Here is a 21,247-nt window from a genome sequence, read left to right as displayed (position 1 = left end):
AAAGCCCATCTCTATTGAAAATACAAAAATTATGCTTTTTTCCCTCTATCAGAAACACTGTCTCCCTGACAAACACTGTTTCATTTTTTTAAGGATCAGCTCATATGTTGCCCACTCTACAAAACTATTTCTCAACTTCTTCTCAGGTGCAAGTGACCATCTTTCCCCTTCTTTACCTTGCATAGGTTCTTGCATTTACTTGTATTTTTCCTGCCTCAACTACACAAGCTCCTGGAAGGTTGGGATATGATAGACACTCAATAATGAGTTAATAAAAATCTAACCTACCTGTAAAAAGATATCCTTCATCCATCACCACATTCACATTAACTCTTCCCTCATCTGTAAGACAAGACAGAATCGTATGCATAAAGACAATAATAGAATAGAAGAAATATGTAACAGTCATACATTGGCCAGGTGTACCTGTAATTCCAGCACTATGAGAGGCCAAGGTGGATGAATCATTTGAGGTCAGGAGTTCGAGACCAGCCTGGCCAACATGGTGACACCCTATCTCTGCTAAAAATACAAAAATTTTTATATTTGTATAAAATATAAAGGAGGCTGAGCAGGAGAATCGCTCGAACCCAGGAGGTGGAGGCTACAGTGAGCCAAGATCATGCCATTGCACTCCAGCCAGGGGAGCAGAGTGAGACTCTGTCTCAAAAAAAAAAAAAAAAAAGATATACAACGAAGTAAAAAAGGAAAGAAAAAAAAAAAATAAAGTAAATTCTATAATTTTCTTCTAGAATTTCGTCCTTTTGTTTCGATACTTATTTATTCATTTTGTGTCAGGGTCTCACTCTGTCTCCCACGCTGGAGTGCAGTGGTGTGATCTTGGCTCACTGCAACCTCCGCCTCCTGGGTTCAAGTGATTCTCTTGCCTCAGCCTCACAAGTAACTGGGATTACAGGCGCATGCCATCATGCCCAGCTAGTTTTATATTTTTGGTAGAGATGGGGTTTCACCATGTTGGCCAGGCTGGTCTCCAACTCCTGACCTCAAGTGATCCACCTGCCTTGGCCTCCCAAAGTGCTGGGATTACAGGTATAAGCCACTGCGCCCAGCCTAGAATTTTATCCTTTTAAAACTCCAAATGGAAAATGTGGAAAGAAAAAGTTCTGATTATAAAAAGGATGCTTACTTCACACTTCTAATATCACTTTTATTTTATTAAGATAGTTAACCTCATGTAGTAGAATGCTGGGCTGACACACTGAAGAAGTATCTGGAATAACTTTAATTTATTCATTATAATACTGTCAAGCAACCTAAAAAGGGAAACTGCTCCAGTAGGGAAACTGCTCCAGTAGGGAAGATTTGCCTTGGAGCATTAACAGTCCATATATCTGCAAAAAATCCTTCCCATCAACCAAAACCAATGCATCTCTCTCTCTCTCTCTCTCTCTCTCTCTCTCTCTCTCTCTCTCTCTCTCTCTCTCCTCTCTCTCTCTCTCTCTCTCTCTCTCTCTCTCTCTTTGAGATGGAGTCTTGCTCTGTTACCCAGGCTAGAGTGCAGTGGCGGGATATTAGCTCACTGCAACCTCCACCTCCTGGGTTCAAGAGATTCTCCTGCCTCAGCCTCCTGAGTAGCTGGGATTACAGGCACCTGCCACTGCGCCTGGCTAATTTTTGTGTTTTTAGTAGAGATGAGGTTTCACCGTGTTAGCCAGGCTGGTCTCGATCTACTGACCTCGTGATACAGCTGGCTCAGTCTCCCAAAAGTGCTGGGATTACAGGCATGAGCCACCGTGCCCGGCCACCAATGCCTCCCTTTCTCTTTTCCCTTCCTTTTCCCCTCCCTTCCCTTCCCCTCCCCTCCCTTCCCCTCTCCTTTCCCTCCCCTTCCCCTTCTCTTTCTCCTTCTCCTTCCCCTTCCCCTTTCCTTTCCTTCTTTTTACTGATGACTCTGTTGCGGAGGCTGGAGTGCGCCCAGGCGCCATTTCGACTCACTGCAAGCTCCGCCTCCCGGGTTCACGCCATTCTCCTGCCTCAGCTTCGGGAGTGGCTAGGACTACAGGCGCCCGCCATCACACCCGGCTAATTTTTTGTATTTTTAGTAGACACGGGGTTTCACCGTGTTAGCCAGGATGGTCTCGACCTAGTGACCTTGTGATCCGCCCGCCTCGGTCTCCCAAAGTGCTGGGATTACAGGCGTGAGCCGGCCACACCGATGCCTACTTCTATACTCAATCCACACTTAGCTTAGGCTTTCTGTCCTTCTTCTACTACTCACTTCAATATCAATAAAATAAATTGTAGATCAATCTAACTGAACTTTAACAGTATCTTTTAAATTTTGTTTTTAAACTTTATTTTGTATTTTTCTTTTTAAAACTTGTATAAATTTAAGGGGTACAATATTGTTATATGGATATATTGCCTTTTAAAGTGGGTCTTTAAAGACCCTTATAGGCCAGGCATGATGGCTCACGCCTATAATCCCAGCACTTTCAGAGGTTGAGGCGGGTGGATCACCTGACGTCAGGAGTTTGAGACCAGCCTGGTCAACATGGTGAAACCCTGTCTTTACTAAAAATACTAAAATTAGCTGGGTGAGGTGGCAGGCGCTGGTAGTCCTAGCTACTTGGGAGGCCGAGGCAGGAGAATCGCTTGAACCTGGGAGGCAGAGGTTGCGGTGAGCCAATATCGCGCCATTGCACTCCAGCCTGGGCAACACAAGCAAAACTCCGTCTAAAAAAAAAGGGGTCTTATAGATGGTCAGTGCCTTGGAGAAAGACGTCTTATCCATTCTCATGTATTTTATTTTATTTATTTATTTTTGAGGCAGAATCTGGCTCTGTTGCCCAGGCTGGAGGTCAGTGGCACAATCTCAGCTCACCACAACCTCTGCCTCTTGAGGTTCAAGTGATTCTCCTGCTTCAGCTTCCTGAGTAGCTGGGACTGCAGGCACACACCACCATGCCTGGCTAATTTTTCATCCTAATGTGTTTTAATTATTCCCACAGAAGACTTATGAATAGCCTGAATGCTATTTATAAGAATATTTCTAATGCTATTTCCTAAGAGCTCATTGACTTGAAAAGTAGTACTCAAGGAGATGGTTGACATTTCTATAACCAAAATCATCACAGCATTCCAGCAAAGTTTCAAGATACCTGGATAATGAATAAGAAAAAGTATCTACATCATTTTATAAGTAGATAAAAATACTGGAAAATAATGTATTTCCAATAATAAAAAAAAATCCAATGGAAAATTCACTTTCTTCTGACCAGAGCAGGGCATAAATAGATGGCATTGTTTTGAGATGAATGTATATTGATTTTTATTATTGCTACTAATAAAGCTAATTTTAAATGTTTACTATGTGCTAAGGCCTATATTAAGAATTTACAACAATTATGAAAGGTAGATATTATTTTCTTTTTGACAGAAGGGAACTAAGATTCAGAGCAGTTAATTTGACCAATCTTGCACAGCCAAGAGTTGTCGGAGCTGAGATTCAAATCCCTGTCTGGCTAATTCCAATTCTAACTTCATTCCACAATGCCATATAATCAGTGGAACCAGTGGGATGAATCCCAGGTTTTTGCTATTTTCCCCTAGAGGGTTATTATTTTGGAAAATGTTCTTTTTGGATACTTGTAGGTCTCATTATTATGAGGCCATGCTAATGTACGGTAGATGTGATTGATGTTAAGGGGAATTATTACTATTCCCCATCTTAAACTTGTCATTTTTGGTAGGTCATAATTCACTGTAGATAAATTCTTCTTTTCTGTCTTTCTCTTACTACTATTTTCCTCCTTATTTTATTTGTTTACTTGCAGACTTTCCCTCTCAGACATTTTCTCCATTTATTTATTTTTTGGCTTTTCCTCTTGGTCTACTAATCTTATCAGTGCTCTGACACATTGCTAAAGTTTTGATAAATTTGTGGACTGCTAACTTCCTCATTAAAGATAAATAAGATGAATTATTAGAGTATTCCTTTCCAACCATCTCTTAATTCATATTTCTAAGTCAATGTCTTACAAGTATCTCAAACTCTACCTGTCCAAAACTGAAACTACTCTCCTGACATTTTAACCTGAATCTCTTCCGGAATCGGCTTATGACTGATGACTTCCTCATTAGGATATCCTTTCCTAAAATTCTTCAACTTTTTCATACCTCACATGTAATCAGTCACCATGCTCTATTCACTTTAAATTTTTATTAGTTTTAATAAATACATTTAAATTCTAAAATCTTTCGCAAATCACTCTGTTATTCATCACTAAATTCACTTCCCTTGCCTAGGCTCTCACTGTCTCTTGTTGGATCATGGAAGTATCTCTCAAGTTCCAGTCTTTACTTCCAATAATGCTGTCTACATTGCCATCAGCACTGATTTTGCAAGAGAGAAATACTCTAGATATACCACTACTTACAGTATGAAGGCTAAAATTGAAGGGAGAAATAGACAATTCAAGTATAATATTTGGAAACTTCAGTACCCCACTCTAAATAATGGATAGAACAACCAAACAGGAAAATAAGTAGGTTAAAGAAGACTTGGAGAATATTATCAATCATGGAACATTCACCAGGCTAGACCATATGCTAGGCCATAAAACAAGTCTCATTCAGTTTAAAAGAACTGAAATCAAGAAAGTATGTTTTCTGACCACAAAGGAATTAATTCTAAGTCAACAGCAGAAGGAGATTTGGGAACTCCATAAACATTTAGAAATTAAACAACACATTTCTAAATAACCTACGGATCAAGAAGAAATTACCTGGGAAATTAGAAAGTATTTTAAACTGAATGAAAATGAAAACACAAATATGAAAAATTTCAAAATGCAGCTAAAGCAGTGCTTAGAGGAAAATTTATACCTGCAATCACCTGTATTAGAAATGAAGAAAGGGTTGGGCATGGTAGCTCACACCTGTAATCCCAGCACTTTGGGAGGCTGAGGTGGGTGGATCACCTGAGGTCAGGAGTTCGAGACCGGCCTGACCAACACGGTGAAACCCCTTCTCTACTAAAAATACAAAAATTAGCCAGGCATGGTGGTGCATGCCTGTAGTCCCAACTACTCAGGAGGCTGAGGCATGAGAATCGCTTGTACCCGGGAGGTGGAGGTTGCAGTGAGCCGAGATTGTGCCATTGCACTCCACCCTGGGAAACAAGAGCAAAACTCTGTCCAAAAACAAAAACAAAAACAGAAGGAGGAGGAGAAGGAGGAGAAGAAGAAAGAAAAAGAAAGAAAGAAGGATTTTAAATTAAGAATCTAAATTTTCACCATAAGAAGAGCAAACTAAACCTAAGGTAAGCTGAGAAAAGAAAATAATGAGGACTAGAGCTGAAATCAATAAAATGGAAAACAGAAAAATGATAGGAAAAATTGATGTTGGTTTTTTGAAAAGATTAACAAAATTGGCAAATCTTTAGCTAGTTTGACTAAATAAAAAAAATACAGATTGGCCGGGTGCGGTGGCTCAAGCTTGTAATCCCAGCACTTTGGGAGGCCGAGATGGGCGGATCATGAGGTCAGGAGATCGAGACCATCCTGGCTAACACGGTGAAACCCCATCTCTACTAAAAAATACAAAAAAACTAGCCGGGCGAGGTGGCGGGCGCCTGTAGTCCCGGCTACTCGGGAGGCTGAGGCAGGAGAATGGCGTAAACCCAGGAGGCGGAGCTTGCAGTGAGCCGAGATCCACTCCAGCCTGGGCGACAGAGTGAGACTCCCTCTCAAAAAAAAAAAAAAAAAAAAAAGATACAGATCAAAATCATGAGAGAGGACATCATTACTGACTTCATAGAAATTAAAAAGGAATATAAAGAAATACTATGAACAACTTCATGCCAACAAATCAGACAACTTAGATGAAATGGACGAATTTCTAGAAAGACACACATTACTGAAAGGCTCAAAAGGATGATGAAAGCTAAACTACATAGCTTTCCGGTCTTGGCAATCTGCCTTTCCAGCCTTTTTTTTTCCCTGCCATGTTGTAACATGAAGTCACATTCTACCCGCAAGGAAATTCTTGCTGCAATCCTAACAATTCTGTGGCTTCGCATGCATTTACGCTTTTGTATGCATTATTTTCCTATCTGGAATGCCTTCATCTGGGAGAATTTCCACACGTCTTCTGACAAGCCTTTCTCTGATTCCCTTCCTGGAAAACTTAGTTCTTTCCTCCTTTAAGATCTCACTGAACATATTTTTATATATTCACAACCACATTGCATTATGATATATTGTTTGCATATAAGATGTATTACTAGACTATGAACTCCTAGAGGTCAGAGATTCTGTCATCTTCATTTTTGTATTCCTAATAGTGTACATATATTAGATGCTCAATAAAGTCTACTGCATGAATTAATTCTTGAGGACTGGACTCTTACCTTTTTACATATCTATTTATTTATGCATTTATTTATTTATTTTGGAGACAGGGTCTCACTCTGTTGCTCAGGCTGGAGGGCAGTTCTTTTTATTTTTTAATGCTTCTGCACAACTCTAAATATACTATCAGAAGTTCTCATATATGATCCAAAGTTTTGCTTAAACAGCAGCTCACCATCAATGGGCAGGTTATTTTTCAGATCTTGGTATTCCTCTTCCTCAAGCTCAAAGCCCATATGTTCCATGAAAGGTTCTAGTTTATCAACACTAAGCTTCACTCCTTAGAAAAAAGAGAACAGGAATGAGAAATGCAAACAATAATGATAAAGTGAAAAATACTAGGCATGTCCATGAGTTAATAGAGGGTAAACAATCAAAGAAACAATAAAGTTTTTTATATGAAAATAATTGCCATGTGAATCCCAAAAATGGGAATGCTCTCCCATTTTTGTCTAGAGGATCTGACTATAGGTTTCATGGGACATTTATAAGGAAAAAACTGAAGAACTAGGCAAGTCTGATGAAATGTGGCAAGAAGCTGCCTTTATAATTCTATTTGTAAAATAGATTTTAAATGCAGTGATAGAATAAAAAATCACTTCCCCAAAGGCACTATGTTCAAAGTAGTAAATTATGAGACAAAAACAATAAACAGGTTAATTGCCAAACTTGTCATCACCCCAAATATATGTGGTTTTAAAAAAGTAAACACAATCAGTTTTACCTGATTTCTCACTTACCTTTGAGAGACCTTATACCATCCAGCAACTTATGCTTATACAACTTTCCAGCAGCTGTAAGATATTAAAGCACAGTATAGCAACTGGTAGGGAGGCTTGATAAAATATTTAAAAAACCAGCAATTTCAGAAGAACAACTCTTATAATTTTACTCAAATCTTTTTGTGTTTGTGTTTATACCCGAAATAAGAATTAGACCAACAGGAGAGAGCTCTTAAGATAATAAATCTACCTACTTTTTCTTTTTTGACACCAAAACAATTAGTGGTACCTTGCTATGCCTTTCTTATGTCTCTCTTTTTTAATTCTGATTTCTCCTTTTCTACTCCTCTGCTTAAGATCATGCATATTGGTGTTCCCAAGTATAATGTTAGATATAGTTAGATTTAGCTCAAGCGATTCTTGAGCAAAAAACCTGATGATTATGACAAGATTTCTTTGAATGTTAGCATTGAGCATTTCTATATATTTTTCACATGACATCAAATGGATGCTTTGCTTTGTATTTTCATTGACAAGCCCATAACAATAAATTCTTCTTCAAGGTAATCAGTGAGATGTTGTCTGCTGCCATGACAGGTTTCATATTTACAGAAATTCATCTAATCCCACATAGGTGGTGAAGTAGCATGGATTTCTGGCTTCCTCTCCACAAATCAACCCTGGAGCAACTGAAGTTTGAGCAGAAATTTGGATTGTAGGAACCAAGTGAAAAGCCGTAACAAAATTCTTGGGAAATGAAAAGCTGTGTGTGTGTGTGTGTGTGTGTGTGTGTGTGTGTGGTGTGTGTGTGTGTGTGTGTGTTTGTACAGCCTCGGGTAGAGGGCTAGCAGTGGCAGTTAAAGCACCAATTAGGGAAACTTTTCTTTTTAAAAGATTTTTGCCTTTTCCTTTATGTACCATGAATCTAAGATTATCATTGCCTACTCCTTCATTACAGAAAGCAGCAACAAAAGGCTAGACCAATGGTCCGGTGTCTGGAAGGTAACATCAGGGCACCGCATAAACCCTTCAGGAGTGAAGGACTAATGTAAACAAGAGAAGACTGGTAAGCTGCCCTCTGGTATTTTATCCTGTAACTTTTATGGTTGGTAGATTGCCTTCTTTCAGTTCTATGTTTCTCTGTGGTTAAAGGTGAAATTGACTGTCACCGTTTGTTTGCTGATAATATGATCATTTATCTTGAAAACCCTAAAGACTCTTCTAGAAAGCTCCTAGAACTGATAAAAGAATTCAGCAAAGTTTCTGGATACAAGATTAATGTACACAAATCAGTAGCGCTTCTAAACACCAACAGCAACCAAGCAGAGAATCCAATCAAGAGCTCAATCCCTTTCACAACAGCTGTAAAATAAATAAATAAATAAATAAAATACTTAGGAATATACCTAACCAAGGAGGTGAAATATCTCTACAAGAAAAATTACAAAACACTGCTGAAAGAAATCACAGATGACAAAAACAAATGGAAACACATCCCATGCTCACGGATCGGTAGAATCAATATTGTGAAAATGACCATACTGCCAAAAGCAATATACAAATTCAGTGCAGTTCCCATCAAAATACCACCATCATTCATCACAGAATTAGAAAAAAAATCCTAAAATTCATATGGAACCAAAAAAGAGCCCATATAGCCAAAGCAAGACTAAGCAAAAATAACAAATCTGGAGCCATCCACACTACCTGATTTCAAACTATACTGTAAGTCCATAGTCACCAAAACAGCATGGTACTGGTATAAAATAGGCACGTAGACCCATGGAACATAAAAACATAAAGTGGGGAGGGGGGAGAAAACACCCTTTCCTTTTTTTTTTTAAGATTCTATCCAGTTTATTCTCTCTCAATTTTAGAAAAACAGCTTTCACACTTTCCCTCGAATACTGAGCTATATAAAATCATTGTTCAATTTAACTTTAAATAAATTCTAACAATGACAACTTAAGGTACTGTGTTTGATGTAGTAAACCAAACAGAGTATTAAAATATAAAATTCTTGACAATTGAGTAGGAATGACAAAATTTTTGTTTTTTCATTTAACATTTCAACCTAACCATGGAGATGTGGAGGATTTATGTCCTTTCGCTTTTGATTTTGTGTATGTTATGCAATTGCTTTAATCAACAGAAAACTACAGAAGTGACTCTGTACCTGTTTCTGTGCATAGGCCTTATGAAACTGACAGCTTCCACTACCTGTCTCTTAGAACAACTGCTCTTGAAAACCAGCCACCATGCTATGAGGAAGATGAAGCAATCCTGTGGAGAAGCCCACATAGAGAGGAACTGGAGGTCCCAGACTGAAGTCCTGCTGAGTTCCCAGACAACAGTCAGTACCAATTTGCCTTTTAAGAGAGTGAGCTATCATGTAAATAACTTCTCTGGATCCAGAAAAACCTAGTTCTTGACCTACAAAATCATGAGCAAAATAAAATTGCTCTTTTAAGACAACACACAGAGTGGGAGAAAATCTTCACAATCTACGCATCTGATAAAGGGCTAATATTCAGAATCTACAACAAACTCAAATCAGTAAGGAGAAAAACAGTCACATCAAAAAGTGGGCTAAGGACATGAATAGACAATTCTCAAAAGAAGATATACAAATGGCCAACAAACATACGAAAAAAGCTCAACATCACTAATGATCAGGGAAATGCAAATCAAAACCACAATACGATACCACTTTACTCCTGCAAGAATGGCTATAAGAAAAAAATCCAAAAACAGTAGATGTTGGCGTGGATGTGGTAAATAGGGAACACTTCCCCACTGCTGGTGGGAATGTAAACTATTACAACTACTATGGAAAATGGTGTGGAGATTCCTTAAAGAACTAAAAGTAGAACTACTATTTGATCTAGCAGTCCCACTACTGGGTATCAACCCAGAGGAAAAGAAGTCATTATATGAAAAAGATACCTGCACACACATGTTTATGGCAGCACAGCTCGCAATTGCAAAAAAGGGGAAACAATCCAAATGCCCATCAATCAACAAGTGGTTACAGAAACTGTGGTATATTTATATGATGGAATACTATTCAGCCATAAAAAGGAATGAATTAATGGCATTTGCAGCAACCTGGATGAGATCGGAGACTATTATTCTAAGCGAAGTACCTCAGGAATGGAAAACCAAACATCATATGTTCTCACTGATATGTGGGAACTAAGCTATGAGGACACAAAATCATAAAAATGATACAATGCACTTTAGGGACTTGGGGGGAAGGGTGGAAAGGGCATGAGAGATAGCAGACTACAAATAGCGTGCAGTGTATACTGCCCGGGTGATGGGTGCACCAAAATCTCACAAATCACCACTAATGATCTTACTCATGTAACCAAATACCACCTGTACCCCAATAACTTATGGGAAAACAAAGGTGAAATTGACCAGAGGAGAGTGTCAGCTCAAGAAAATGATTAAAAAGTCCTGGGTCTCTCTGCCTTGGGACTTGTCTTCTTCTTTGATTAAATTGAGCCAAATTAATGAAGTATTTCTTCACATATTGTGAATATCACTGTGTACTCTGTACTATCTCAACATGAAGTTATACATGGTTCCTCAAACATGCCTTGGTTGGGTATGCCTCTGTGCCTTTGTTATGTTTTTATTAATATTATGGCACTTACCAAAGTGCATGGAATTTTTTTGGCATGTGCTGTCTATCTATACATTGAATTCTTTTAGGACCTGGACATTGTCTTTTTTATTCTTTATGACTCAGAGCCAAATATAATGTTTAGTACCTAATGGCAGCACATTGACTTTTAGTAAATGGATGAATAAATACCTCATCGTAAATTAAATGCTTACCATCAAGTGGCAAACTTTTCATCAATACCGAGTTTTCCTTTAGTTGGAGTCTTAACCCTATGTTTTTCAGAATATTTTCCAGGTCTTGATAGTCAATTTCTTCCCCTTAAAAAAGAAAATAATAAAAAAAATCAAATTTCAATAGTAATTATAAAATCAATTATGTCTGTGTAGCATTATCCACAAATACAGGATAAAAAGCAACAGAAACATCAGTGTTGTCTAATTACACAGAACTAGAAGGGAGATTTCAGAAATGAAACGTCTTTCTGGTAGAAGAAAGCTCTTCGATGTTGCAAGAAACAAACACAGCACACAGATAGTTCACAAAATGATGTGGCATGAATAATTCTGCCAGCATGTAATATTTGCTCTATTGTTTCATTTGTGTCTGAATCATGAATTTATTCTTAGTAGTCATATTACCTGTATGTGTAATTTGCATTGCTATTTTGCTATCAAAACAGTAGAGAATGAAATTATATTATTGAAAAACTCCAAAGAATATAGGACATGTTATTTAGGCATTACACTGTGGCCTTTTAAGTAAGATGTAGATAACAACTGATTATAATAATTAATAACATTTAGTTTATAAAGCATGTCTCTTTAGTTGTATATAAATTGCCAATAAAAACAGATACAATGTCAGGATTAATATGATATGGACAGGATAACATAAAATACTTTCAAAATAATTTCTTTTGTTAAACATTTAGATGATTTTTATTGTCTTATCATCATTTCTTCTGACTCACCTAAAATTTCATCTACTTCATTCAGAAGTAAATCCAGTTTAACTCTTCTCTCATCTATAAGACAAGATACAATTTTGATATGGTCCTGCTATAGACTGACTGAATTATGTCCCCCATATAATGAATGATTCATATAATGAAGCCCTAACCCCCAAAGTGACTGTATTTGGAGATAGGGTCTTTAGAAGGTAATTAAGATTAAATAAAGTTGTAAGGGTTGGTCTCTGATCCAATATGATGGTGGCCTTACAAAATGAGGAAGAAAGAGATCTCTTTCACCCTCTCTCCATCATGTAAGGACATAGCAAGAAGGCAGCCATTTATAAGCCAGAAAGGGAGCCTTCCCAGAAACCAAATAGGCCAGCCCCTTGATCTTGGATTTCCTATCTCCAGAACTGTGGGAAAATAAATTTCTGTTGCTTAAGCCACCCAGTCTATAGTATTTTGTTGTGGAAGCCCAAGCATACTAATATAGGTCCCAATTACATAAAATTCTTAAACTGTGAAGTAAAGTGTTAAGGATCTGACAGTTGCCTAGAATTTTTTCTAATTACATATATATTTAGAAAAAAGTGTATGTGTGTATATATATATAAGTATACATATACACTTTTTATGTATAAAAAGAATATATATACATATACTTTCATACATATAAAACTACATATATACACATATATATACTTTCTCTTGTGTGTATACACACACACACACACACACACATATATATATGCATATATACTTCCTTTTTAGAAACAAGGTCTTGCTCTCTTGTCCAGGCTGGAATACAGTGGCATGATCATGACTCACTGCAGCCTCAACCTTCAGGGTTCAAGTGATCTTCCCATCTCAGTCTCCTGAGTGATTTGGACTACAGGCATGTACCACCATGCCTGGCTAATTTTTTACAATTTTTTTTTTTTTTTTTTTTACAGATAGGGTCTCCCTGTGCTGCCCAGGCTGGTCTTGAACTCCTGGGCTCAAGTGATCCTCCTGCCTTGGCCTCCCAAAGTGCTGAGGTTACAGGTACAAGTCACTCTATTAGTTCTAATTAGTTTATTTTTACTTTATATAAGTGTAAATTGAGAAAGGAAAAATAATCTAAATATGATAAACACATTTATTCTATTCAGTCAATTTTTCCTGTTTTTGTTACTTCCTCACTAGTGTGAAAGAGGCAAAAAAGGAAAAATTACTTTCATTGTTAAATTCATCAAATATTTGATGGTCTAGAAAAAAATTCTAAAATAAACATGGAACCAAAAAAGAGCCAAAGCAATCCTAAGCAAAATAAAACAAAAAATCAAAAACAAAAATCAAAGCTGGAGACATTGTATTACCTGACTTCAAAGTATACTACAAGGCTACAGTAAGTAAAACTGCATGGTACTGGTACAAAAACAGACAGATAGACCAATGGAACAGAATAGAGAATCCAGAAATAAAGTCACATACCTGCAGCCATTTGATCTTCAACAAAGTTGACAAAAATAAGCAGTGGGAAAAAAACTCTCTATTCAAAAAATGGTGCTGGGATAACTGGCTATCCATATGCAGAAGAATGAAACAGGATCCCCTACCTATCACCATATACAAAAGTTAACTCAAAAGATGGATGAAAGACTTAAATGTAAGACCTCAAACTATAAAAATCTTACAAGAAAACTTACGGAATACCCTTTCTGATATTGGCATTGGCAGGGAATTTATGGCTAAGTTCTTAAAAGCAATTGCAACAAAAACAAAAATTGACAAATGGAACCTAATTAAGCTAAAGAACACACAGAAGCACAGCAAGAGAAACTATCAAGAGAGTAAACAGATAACCTACAGAATGGAAGAAAATATTCACAGACTTTACATCTGACAAAGGTTCAATATCTAGACTCTATTAAAGAACTTAAAGAGCAAAAAATTATTACTCCACTTAAAAGTAGGCAAAGGACATGAACAGACACTTCTCAAAAGAAGACCTACAAGTGGCCAACAGACACGAAAAAAATGCTCATCATCACTAATCATTAGAGAACTGCTAATCAAAACCGCAATAAGATACCATCTCACACTAGTCAGAATGGCTTTTCTTGTCTTTTTTTTTTTTTTTTGAGACGGAGTCTCACACTGTCACCAAGACTGGAGTGCAGTGGCGCAATGTAGGCTCACTGCAAGCTCCGCCTCCCAGGTTCACACCATTCTTCTGCCTCAGCCTCCTGAGTTGCTGGGACTAAAGGTGCTTGCTGCCACGCCCAGCTAATTTTTTGTATTTTTAGTACAGACGGGGTTTCACCATGTTAGCCAGGATGGTCTCAATTTCCTGACCTCATGATCTGCCCACCTCAGCCTCCCAAAGTGCTAGGATTACAGACATGAGCCACCGCGCCAGGATCAGAATGGCTTTTCTTTTCTTTTTTTTTTTTTTTTTTTTTTTGAGACGGAGTCTCGCTCTGTCGCCCGGGCTCACTGCAAGCTCCGCCTCCCGGGTTCACGCCATTCTCCTGCCTCAGCCTCCCGAGTAGCTGGGACTACAGGTGCCCGCCACCTCGCCCGGCTAGTTTTTTGTATTTTTTAGTAGAGATGGGGTTTCACGGTGTTCGCCAGGATGGTCTCGATCTCCTGACCTCGTGATCCGCCCATCTCAGCCTCCCAAAGTGCTGGGATTACAGGCTTGAGCCACCGCGCCCGGCCGGCTTTTCTTAAAAAGACAAAATATAACAGATGGTGGTGAGGCTAGGGAGAAAAGGGAACATTTACACGCTGCTGCTACTGCTGGTGAGACTGTAAGTTAGTTCAGCCACTGTGGAGAGCAGTTTAGAGATTTCTCAGAGAACTGAGAGTTGAATTACCATCTGACCCAGCAATCCCACTACTGGGTATATACCCAAAGGAAAATAAGTCATTCTACCAAAAAGACACATGCAGTTGTATGTTCATCGCAGCACTATTCACAACAGCAAAGACATGGAATCAACCTAGATGCCCATCAATAGTGGACTTGATAAAGAAAATATGGTACATATACACAATGGAATACTATGCAGCCATGTAAAAATAAAATCACATCCTTTGCAGCAACACAGATGCAGCTGGAAAGCATTATCCTAAGCAAACTAATACAGAAACAGAAAACCAAATACCATATGTTCTCACTTACAAGTGGAAGGTAAACCTTGGGTACTCATGGTCATAAAAATGGTAATAATAGACACTGAGGAATATAAGATGGGGGAGGGTGGAAATGGGGTAAGGATTGAAAAAAAACCCTATCTATTGGGTATTATGATCATCACCTGGGGGACAGATTCATTCATACTCTAAACCTCAGTATCATACAATATACCTATGTAACAAGCGTGTACATGTACCCCCGATTCTAAAATGAAAGTTGGGGAAAAAAGAGAAACCCAACAGGTAATATTTTGTAAGCACTGTAAAATGACAGTAAAAATGTCAGTGAAAGTGAAATCAACAAGGAATATCTAGCCACATACAAATTTTATTTAAAATCAATTTTAATAACAGTTCAAATGAAGAATATTTTACAAAAATCAGTGAAGTACTTAAGAGAAAGCCTTGTGATTGGAGTCAAAGGATTTGAATTTATTGAACTGCTACCAATACTAACTTAAGGTTGTAGAAAAACATCAAATCTGGCCTTGTCCAGTACTATTCACTAAAGTAAAAGGTTATCATTTCAAAAATATGTTCAAAACATAAAAATGCTTTTAAATATTAATAAAATAATTACATTCTAAAAAATATATTTGTTGGGTGCATACTACATGCCAGGCTCTATTTCAGTACTGGGGATACAACAGTAAACAACATGAAGTCTCTGCTTCTGTGACAGCAATCACTAATGTCAAAGAAACCACTGGGTTATGAACTATTTCAGATCCAACAATAGAGCACTATATTAAAACACTGACATTTATTTCCTCCTACTTATTTCAAATATTTTAAATGACTCTCTAGCTGGTTTTTTTTTTTTTTTTTTTTCTTTTTTTGAGACGGAGTCTTGCTCTGTCGCCCAGGCTGGAGTGCCGTGGCCGGATCTCAGCTCACTGCGAGCTCCGCCTCCCAGGTTCACGCCATTCTCCCGCCTCAGCCTCCCGAGTAGCTGGGACTACAGGCGCCCGCCACTTCGCCCGGCTAGTTTTTTGTATTTTTTAGTGGAGACGGGGTTTCACCGTGTTAGCCAGGATGGTCTCGATCTCCTGACCTCGTGATCCACCCGTCTCGGCCTCCCAAAGTGCTGGGATTACAGGCTTGAGCCACCGCGCCCGGCTTCTAGCTGGTTTTTATATCCCTTTTGTTTATTGCTGTACTTTGTTTCTTTGGTTGTATTTTTGAAACTCAGCCTTCATAGAACAGAGGCAAACTCTAGTAATATTTATTTCAAGACATCAGCTGATCTCTCCTCTAGAAATTTAGAGTGGGGCCATATCCCCATTTTAACAGGAGCTTTAGACTTAACTCTTGGCTGGCTCATGTGTTACACAGTTTTATGAAAAAAGGATTAGAGGTTGGGCAAGAAAGAGACCATGTTTTTGGCAAGCAGAAAGTCTTATGGTTTCAAGCATCAGATCATGTTAGATAAGCTTTGGTAAATCAGCACTTCTGGGATGGTTATCAAACTATTACATTATTTCAAGATGCTAAAGATGTTAAGATGCTCACGATCCTAAGAGTTAAACAGAGTGCTTTGACGAGATTGTGTTGCTAAAGATCATGCAAAAAGGTAATAATCCCAAATAAATATATCAACATATATTTTCTTTTATTGTAAAGGCTAGCTATTTCAACAAAATTAACTATAGTGGGATTGCTTATATAAAATGAAGATTCATAGGCTCCATCCTAGACCTACTTGATCACAGTCTCAAGGGAGTGGGTGATTTCTATGCAATCTAAAGCTTAAGACCTATGAATTTATTAAATGTGATTGTTAGAAATGTTTTGTACATTTTACAATAGTACACTTTAAACAATTTCCACCACTTTCTTTTATCTCTCTTTTTTTCTGTTTATTTCTCCCTGAATTATTTCATAATTTCCTCTACCTTCTCAAATATTCTTTTTCTGTTAACTTATATACTTGATCCCAACCCTGGCCATGATCTTATTCTAGTGTTTTTTGGTATAGAAACTCTGGGAACTGGGTGGAGCCCACTGCAGCTCAAGGAGGCCTGCCTACCTGCCTCTGTAGACTCCACCTCTGGGGACAGGGCATAGCCAAACAAAAGCAGCAGAAACCTCTGCAGATTTAAATGTCCCTGTCTGACAGCTTTGAAGAGAGTAGTGGTTCTCCCAACATGGAGTTTGAGATCTGAAACGGACAGACTGCCTCCTCAAGTGGGTCCCTGACCCCCGAGTAGCCTAACCGGGAGGCACCCCTCCCCCCGTAGGGGTAGACGGACACCTCACACGGCCGGGTACCCCTCTGAGTTGAAGCTTCCAGTCGAAGCTTCAGGCAGGAACATTTGCTGTTCAGCAATATTCACTCTTCTGCAGCCTCCACTGCTGATACCCAGGCAAATAGGGTCTGGAGTGGACCTCCAGCAAATTCCAACAGACCTGCAGCTGAGGGTCCTGACTGTTAGAAGGAAAACTAACAAACAGAAAGGACATCCACACCAACACCCCATCTATACGTCACCATCATTAAAGACCAAAGGTAGATAAAATCACAAAGATGGGGAAAAAACAGAGCAAAAAAGCTGAAAATTCTAAAAATCAGAGAGCCTCTCCCCCTCCAAAGGAACGCAGCTCCTCACCAGCAACAGAACAAAGCTGAATGGAGAATGACTTGATGGTTGAGAGAAGAAGACTTCAGACGATCAAACTTCTCCAAGCTAAAGGAGGAAGTTTGAACCCATCGCAAAGAAGCTAAAAACCTTGAAAAAAAGATTAGACGAATGGCTAACTAGAATAACCATTGTAGAGAAGTCCTTAAATGACCTGATAGAGCCGAAAACCACAGCATGAGAACTACGTGACAAATGCACAAGCTTCAGTAACTGATTCAATCAACTGGAAGAAAGGGTATCAGTGATTGAAGATCAAATGAATGAAATGAAGGGAGAAGAGAAGTTTAGAGAAAAAGAGTAAAAAGAAACGAACAAAGCCTCCAAGTAATATGGGACTATGTGAAAAGAACAAATCTATGTCTGATTGGTGCACCTGAAAGTGACAGGGAGAATGGAACCAAACTGGAAAACACTCTGCAGAATATTATCCAGGAGAACTTCTCCAACCTAGCAAGGCAGGCCAACATTCAAATTCAGGAAATACCGAGAACGCCACAGAGATACTCCTCGAGAAGAGCAATCCCAAGACACATAATTGTCAGATTCACCAAAGTTGAAATGAAGGAAAAAATGTTAAGGGCAGCCAGAGAGAAAGGTTGGGTTACCACAAAGGGAACCCCATCAGACTAACAGAGGATCTCTTGGCAGAAACTCTCCAAGCCAGAAGAGACTGGGGGCCAATATTCAACGTTCTTAAAGAAAAGAATTTTCTACCCAGGATTTCATATTCAGCCTAATTAAGTTTCATAAGTGAAGGAGAAATAAAATCCTTTCCAGACAAGCAAATGCTTAGAGATATTGTCACCACCAGGCCTGCCCTACAAGAGCTCCTGAAGAAAGCACTAAACATGGAAAGGAACAACCAGTACCAGCCACTGCAAAAACATGCCAAAATGTGGAGACCATTGATGCTAGGAAGAAACTGCATCAACTAACGAGCAAAATAACCAGCTAACATCATAATGACAGGATCAACTTCACACATAACAATATTAACCTTAAATGTAAATGGGCTAAATGCTCCAATTAAAAGACACAGACTGGCAAATTGGATAAAGAATCAAGACCCATCAGTGTGCTGTATTTAGGAGACCCATCTCACATGCAGAGACACACATAGGCTCAAAATAAAGGGATGGAGGAAGATCTACCAAGCTAATGGAAAACAAACAAACAAACAAACAAAAGGCAGGGGTTGCAATCCTAGTCTCTGATAAAACAGACTTTAAACCAACAAAGATAAAAAGAGAGAAAGAACGCCATTACATAATGGTAAAGGGATCAATTCAACAGGAAGAGCTAACTATCCTAAATATATATGCACCCAACACAGGAGCACCCAGATTCATTAAAGCAAGTCCTTAGAGACTCACAAAGAGACTTAGACTCCCATACAATAATAATGGGAGACTTTAACACCCCACTGCCAACACTACACAGATCAATGAGACAGAAAATTAACAAGGATACCCAGGAATTGAACTCAGCTCTGCACCAAGCAGACCTAATAGACATCTACAGAACTCTCCCCCCCAAACCAACAGAATATACATTCTTCTCAGCACCACGTCACACTTATTCCAAAATTGACCATATAGTTGGAAGTAAAGCACTCCTCAGCAAATGTAAAAGACCAGAAATTATAACAAACTGTCTCTCAGATCACAGTGCAATCAAACTAGAACTCAGGATTAAGAAACTCACTCAAAACTGCTCAACTATATGGAAACTGAACAACCTGCTCCTGAATGACTACTGGGTACATAATGAAAAGAAGGCAGAAATAAAAATGTTCTTTGAAACCAATGAGAACAAAGATACAACATACCAAAATCTCTGGGACACATTTAAAGCAGTATGTAGAGGGAAATTTATAGCACTAAATGCCCACAAGAGACAGCAGGAAAGATCTAAAATTGACACCCTAACATCACAACTAAAAAAAAAAACTAGAGAAGCAAGAGCGAACGCATTCAAAAACTAGCAGAAGGCAAGAAATAACTAAGATCAGAGCAGAACTGAAGGAGATAGAGACACAAAAAACCCTTAAAAAAATCAATGAATCCAGGAGCTGGTTTTTTGAAAAGATCAACAAAACTGATAGACCGCTAGCAAGACTAATAAAGAAGAAAAGAGAGAAGAATCAAATAGATGCAATAAAAAATAATAAAGGGGATATCACCACCAACCCCACAGAAATATAATTACCATCAGAGAATACTATAAACACCTCTATGCAAATAAACTAGAAAACCTAGAAGAAATGGAGAAATTCCTGGACACATACACTCTCCTGAGACTAAACCAGGAAGAAGTAGAATCCCTGAATAGACCAATAACAGGCTCTGAAATTGAGGCAATAACTAATAGTCTACCAACAAAAAAAGTCCAGGACCAGATGGATTCACAGTCGAATTCTACCAGAGGTACAAGGAGGAGCTGGTACCGTTCCCTCTGAAACTATTCCAATAAATAGAAAAAGAGGGAATCATCCCTAACTCATTTTATGAGGCCAACATCATCTTGATACCAAAGCCTGGCAGAGACACAACAAAAAAAAGAGAATTTTAGACCAATATCCCTGATGAACATCGATGCAAAAATCCTCAATAAAATACTGGCAAACCGAATCCAGCAGCACATCAAAAAGCTTATCCACCATGATCAAGTGGGCTTCATCCCTGGGATGCAAGGCTGGTTCAACATACGCAAATCAATAAACGTAATTCATCACATAAACAGAACCAAAGACAAAAACCACATGATTATCTCAATAGATGCAGAAAAGGCTTTTGACAAAATTCAACAGCCCGTCATACTAAAAATTCTCAATAAATTCAGTATTGGTGGTACGTATCTCAAAATAATAAGTGCTATTTATCACAAACCCACAGCCAATATCACACTGAATGGGCAACAACTGGAAGCATTCCCTTTGAAAACTGGCACAAGACAGGGATGCCCTCTCTCACCACTCCTATTCAACATAGTGTTGGAAGTTCTGGCCAGGGCAGTCAGGCAAGAGAAAGAAATAAAGGGTATTCAGTTAGGAAAAGAGGAAATCAAATTGTCCCTGTTTGCAGATCATATGATTGTATATTTAGAAAACCCCATCATCTCAGCCCAAAATCTCCTTAAGCTGATAAGCAACTTCAGCAAAGTCTCGGGATACAAAATCAATATGCAAAAATCACAAGCATTCCTATACACCAATAAGAGACAAACAGAGAGCCAAATCATGAGTGAACTCCCATTCACAATTGCTTCAAAGAGAATAAAATACCTAGGCATCCAACTTACAAGGGATGTGAAGGACCTCTTCAAGGAGAACTACAAACCACTGCTCCTCGAAATAAAAGAGGACACAACCAAATGGAAGAACATTCCATGCTCATGGATAGGAAGAATCAATATCGTGAAAATGGCCATACTGCCCAAGGTAATTTATAGATTCAATGCCATCCCTATTAAGCTACCAATGACTTTCTTCACAGAATTGGAAAAAACTACTTTAAAGTTCACATGGAACCAAAAAAGATCCCACATTGCCAAGACAATCCTAAGCCAAAAGAACAAAGCTGGAGGCATGATGCTACCTGACTTCAAACTATACTACAAGGCCACAGTAACCAAAACAACATGGTACTGGTACCAAAACAGAGATATAGACCAATGGAACAAAACAGAGCCCTCAGAAATAATACCACACATCTACAACCATCTGATGTTTGACAAACCTG

The 21,247-nt window shown here is 38.5% G+C and overlaps 1 protein-coding gene and 1 long non-coding RNA gene across 12 annotated transcripts in view; one reads left to right on the top strand and one right to left on the bottom strand.

The window, feature by feature from the left end:
• Window positions 1-21,247, bottom strand: part of LOC103878903 (EF-hand calcium-binding domain-containing protein 3) — a 514,301-nt gene that overhangs the window by 112,678 nt on the left and 380,376 nt on the right. For all 11 annotated transcript variants that reach the window (XM_031657656.1, XM_031657654.1, XM_021929308.2 and 8 more), the window contains 5 exons: window positions 11,701-11,754; window positions 10,943-11,047; window positions 7,115-7,168; window positions 6,550-6,654; window positions 289-342 (listed from right to left, as the gene is read on the bottom strand). In XM_031657656.1, the coding sequence (XP_031513516.1) occupies window positions 289-342; window positions 6,550-6,654; window positions 7,115-7,168; window positions 10,943-11,047; window positions 11,701-11,754 (372 nt within the window). The remainder of the gene's footprint in view (window positions 1-288; window positions 343-6,549; window positions 6,655-7,114; window positions 7,169-10,942; window positions 11,048-11,700; window positions 11,755-21,247) is intronic.
• The window catches only part of LOC108582686, a 33,633-nt gene continuing 20,139 nt past the window's right edge, over window positions 7,754-21,247 (top strand). The window contains exon 1 of the long non-coding RNA XR_001896454.3: window positions 7,754-8,162. This is a non-coding gene — a long non-coding RNA (uncharacterized LOC108582686). The remainder of the gene's footprint in view (window positions 8,163-21,247) is intronic.

This window comes from Papio anubis, chromosome 17, assembly GCF_008728515.1.
Source record: "Papio anubis isolate 15944 chromosome 17, Panubis1.0, whole genome shotgun sequence".
NCBI lineage: Eukaryota > Metazoa > Chordata > Mammalia > Primates > Cercopithecidae > Papio > Papio anubis.
The sequence above is the reverse complement of the archived record's forward strand: the minus strand, read 5'-3'. Positions and strand labels throughout refer to the sequence as shown.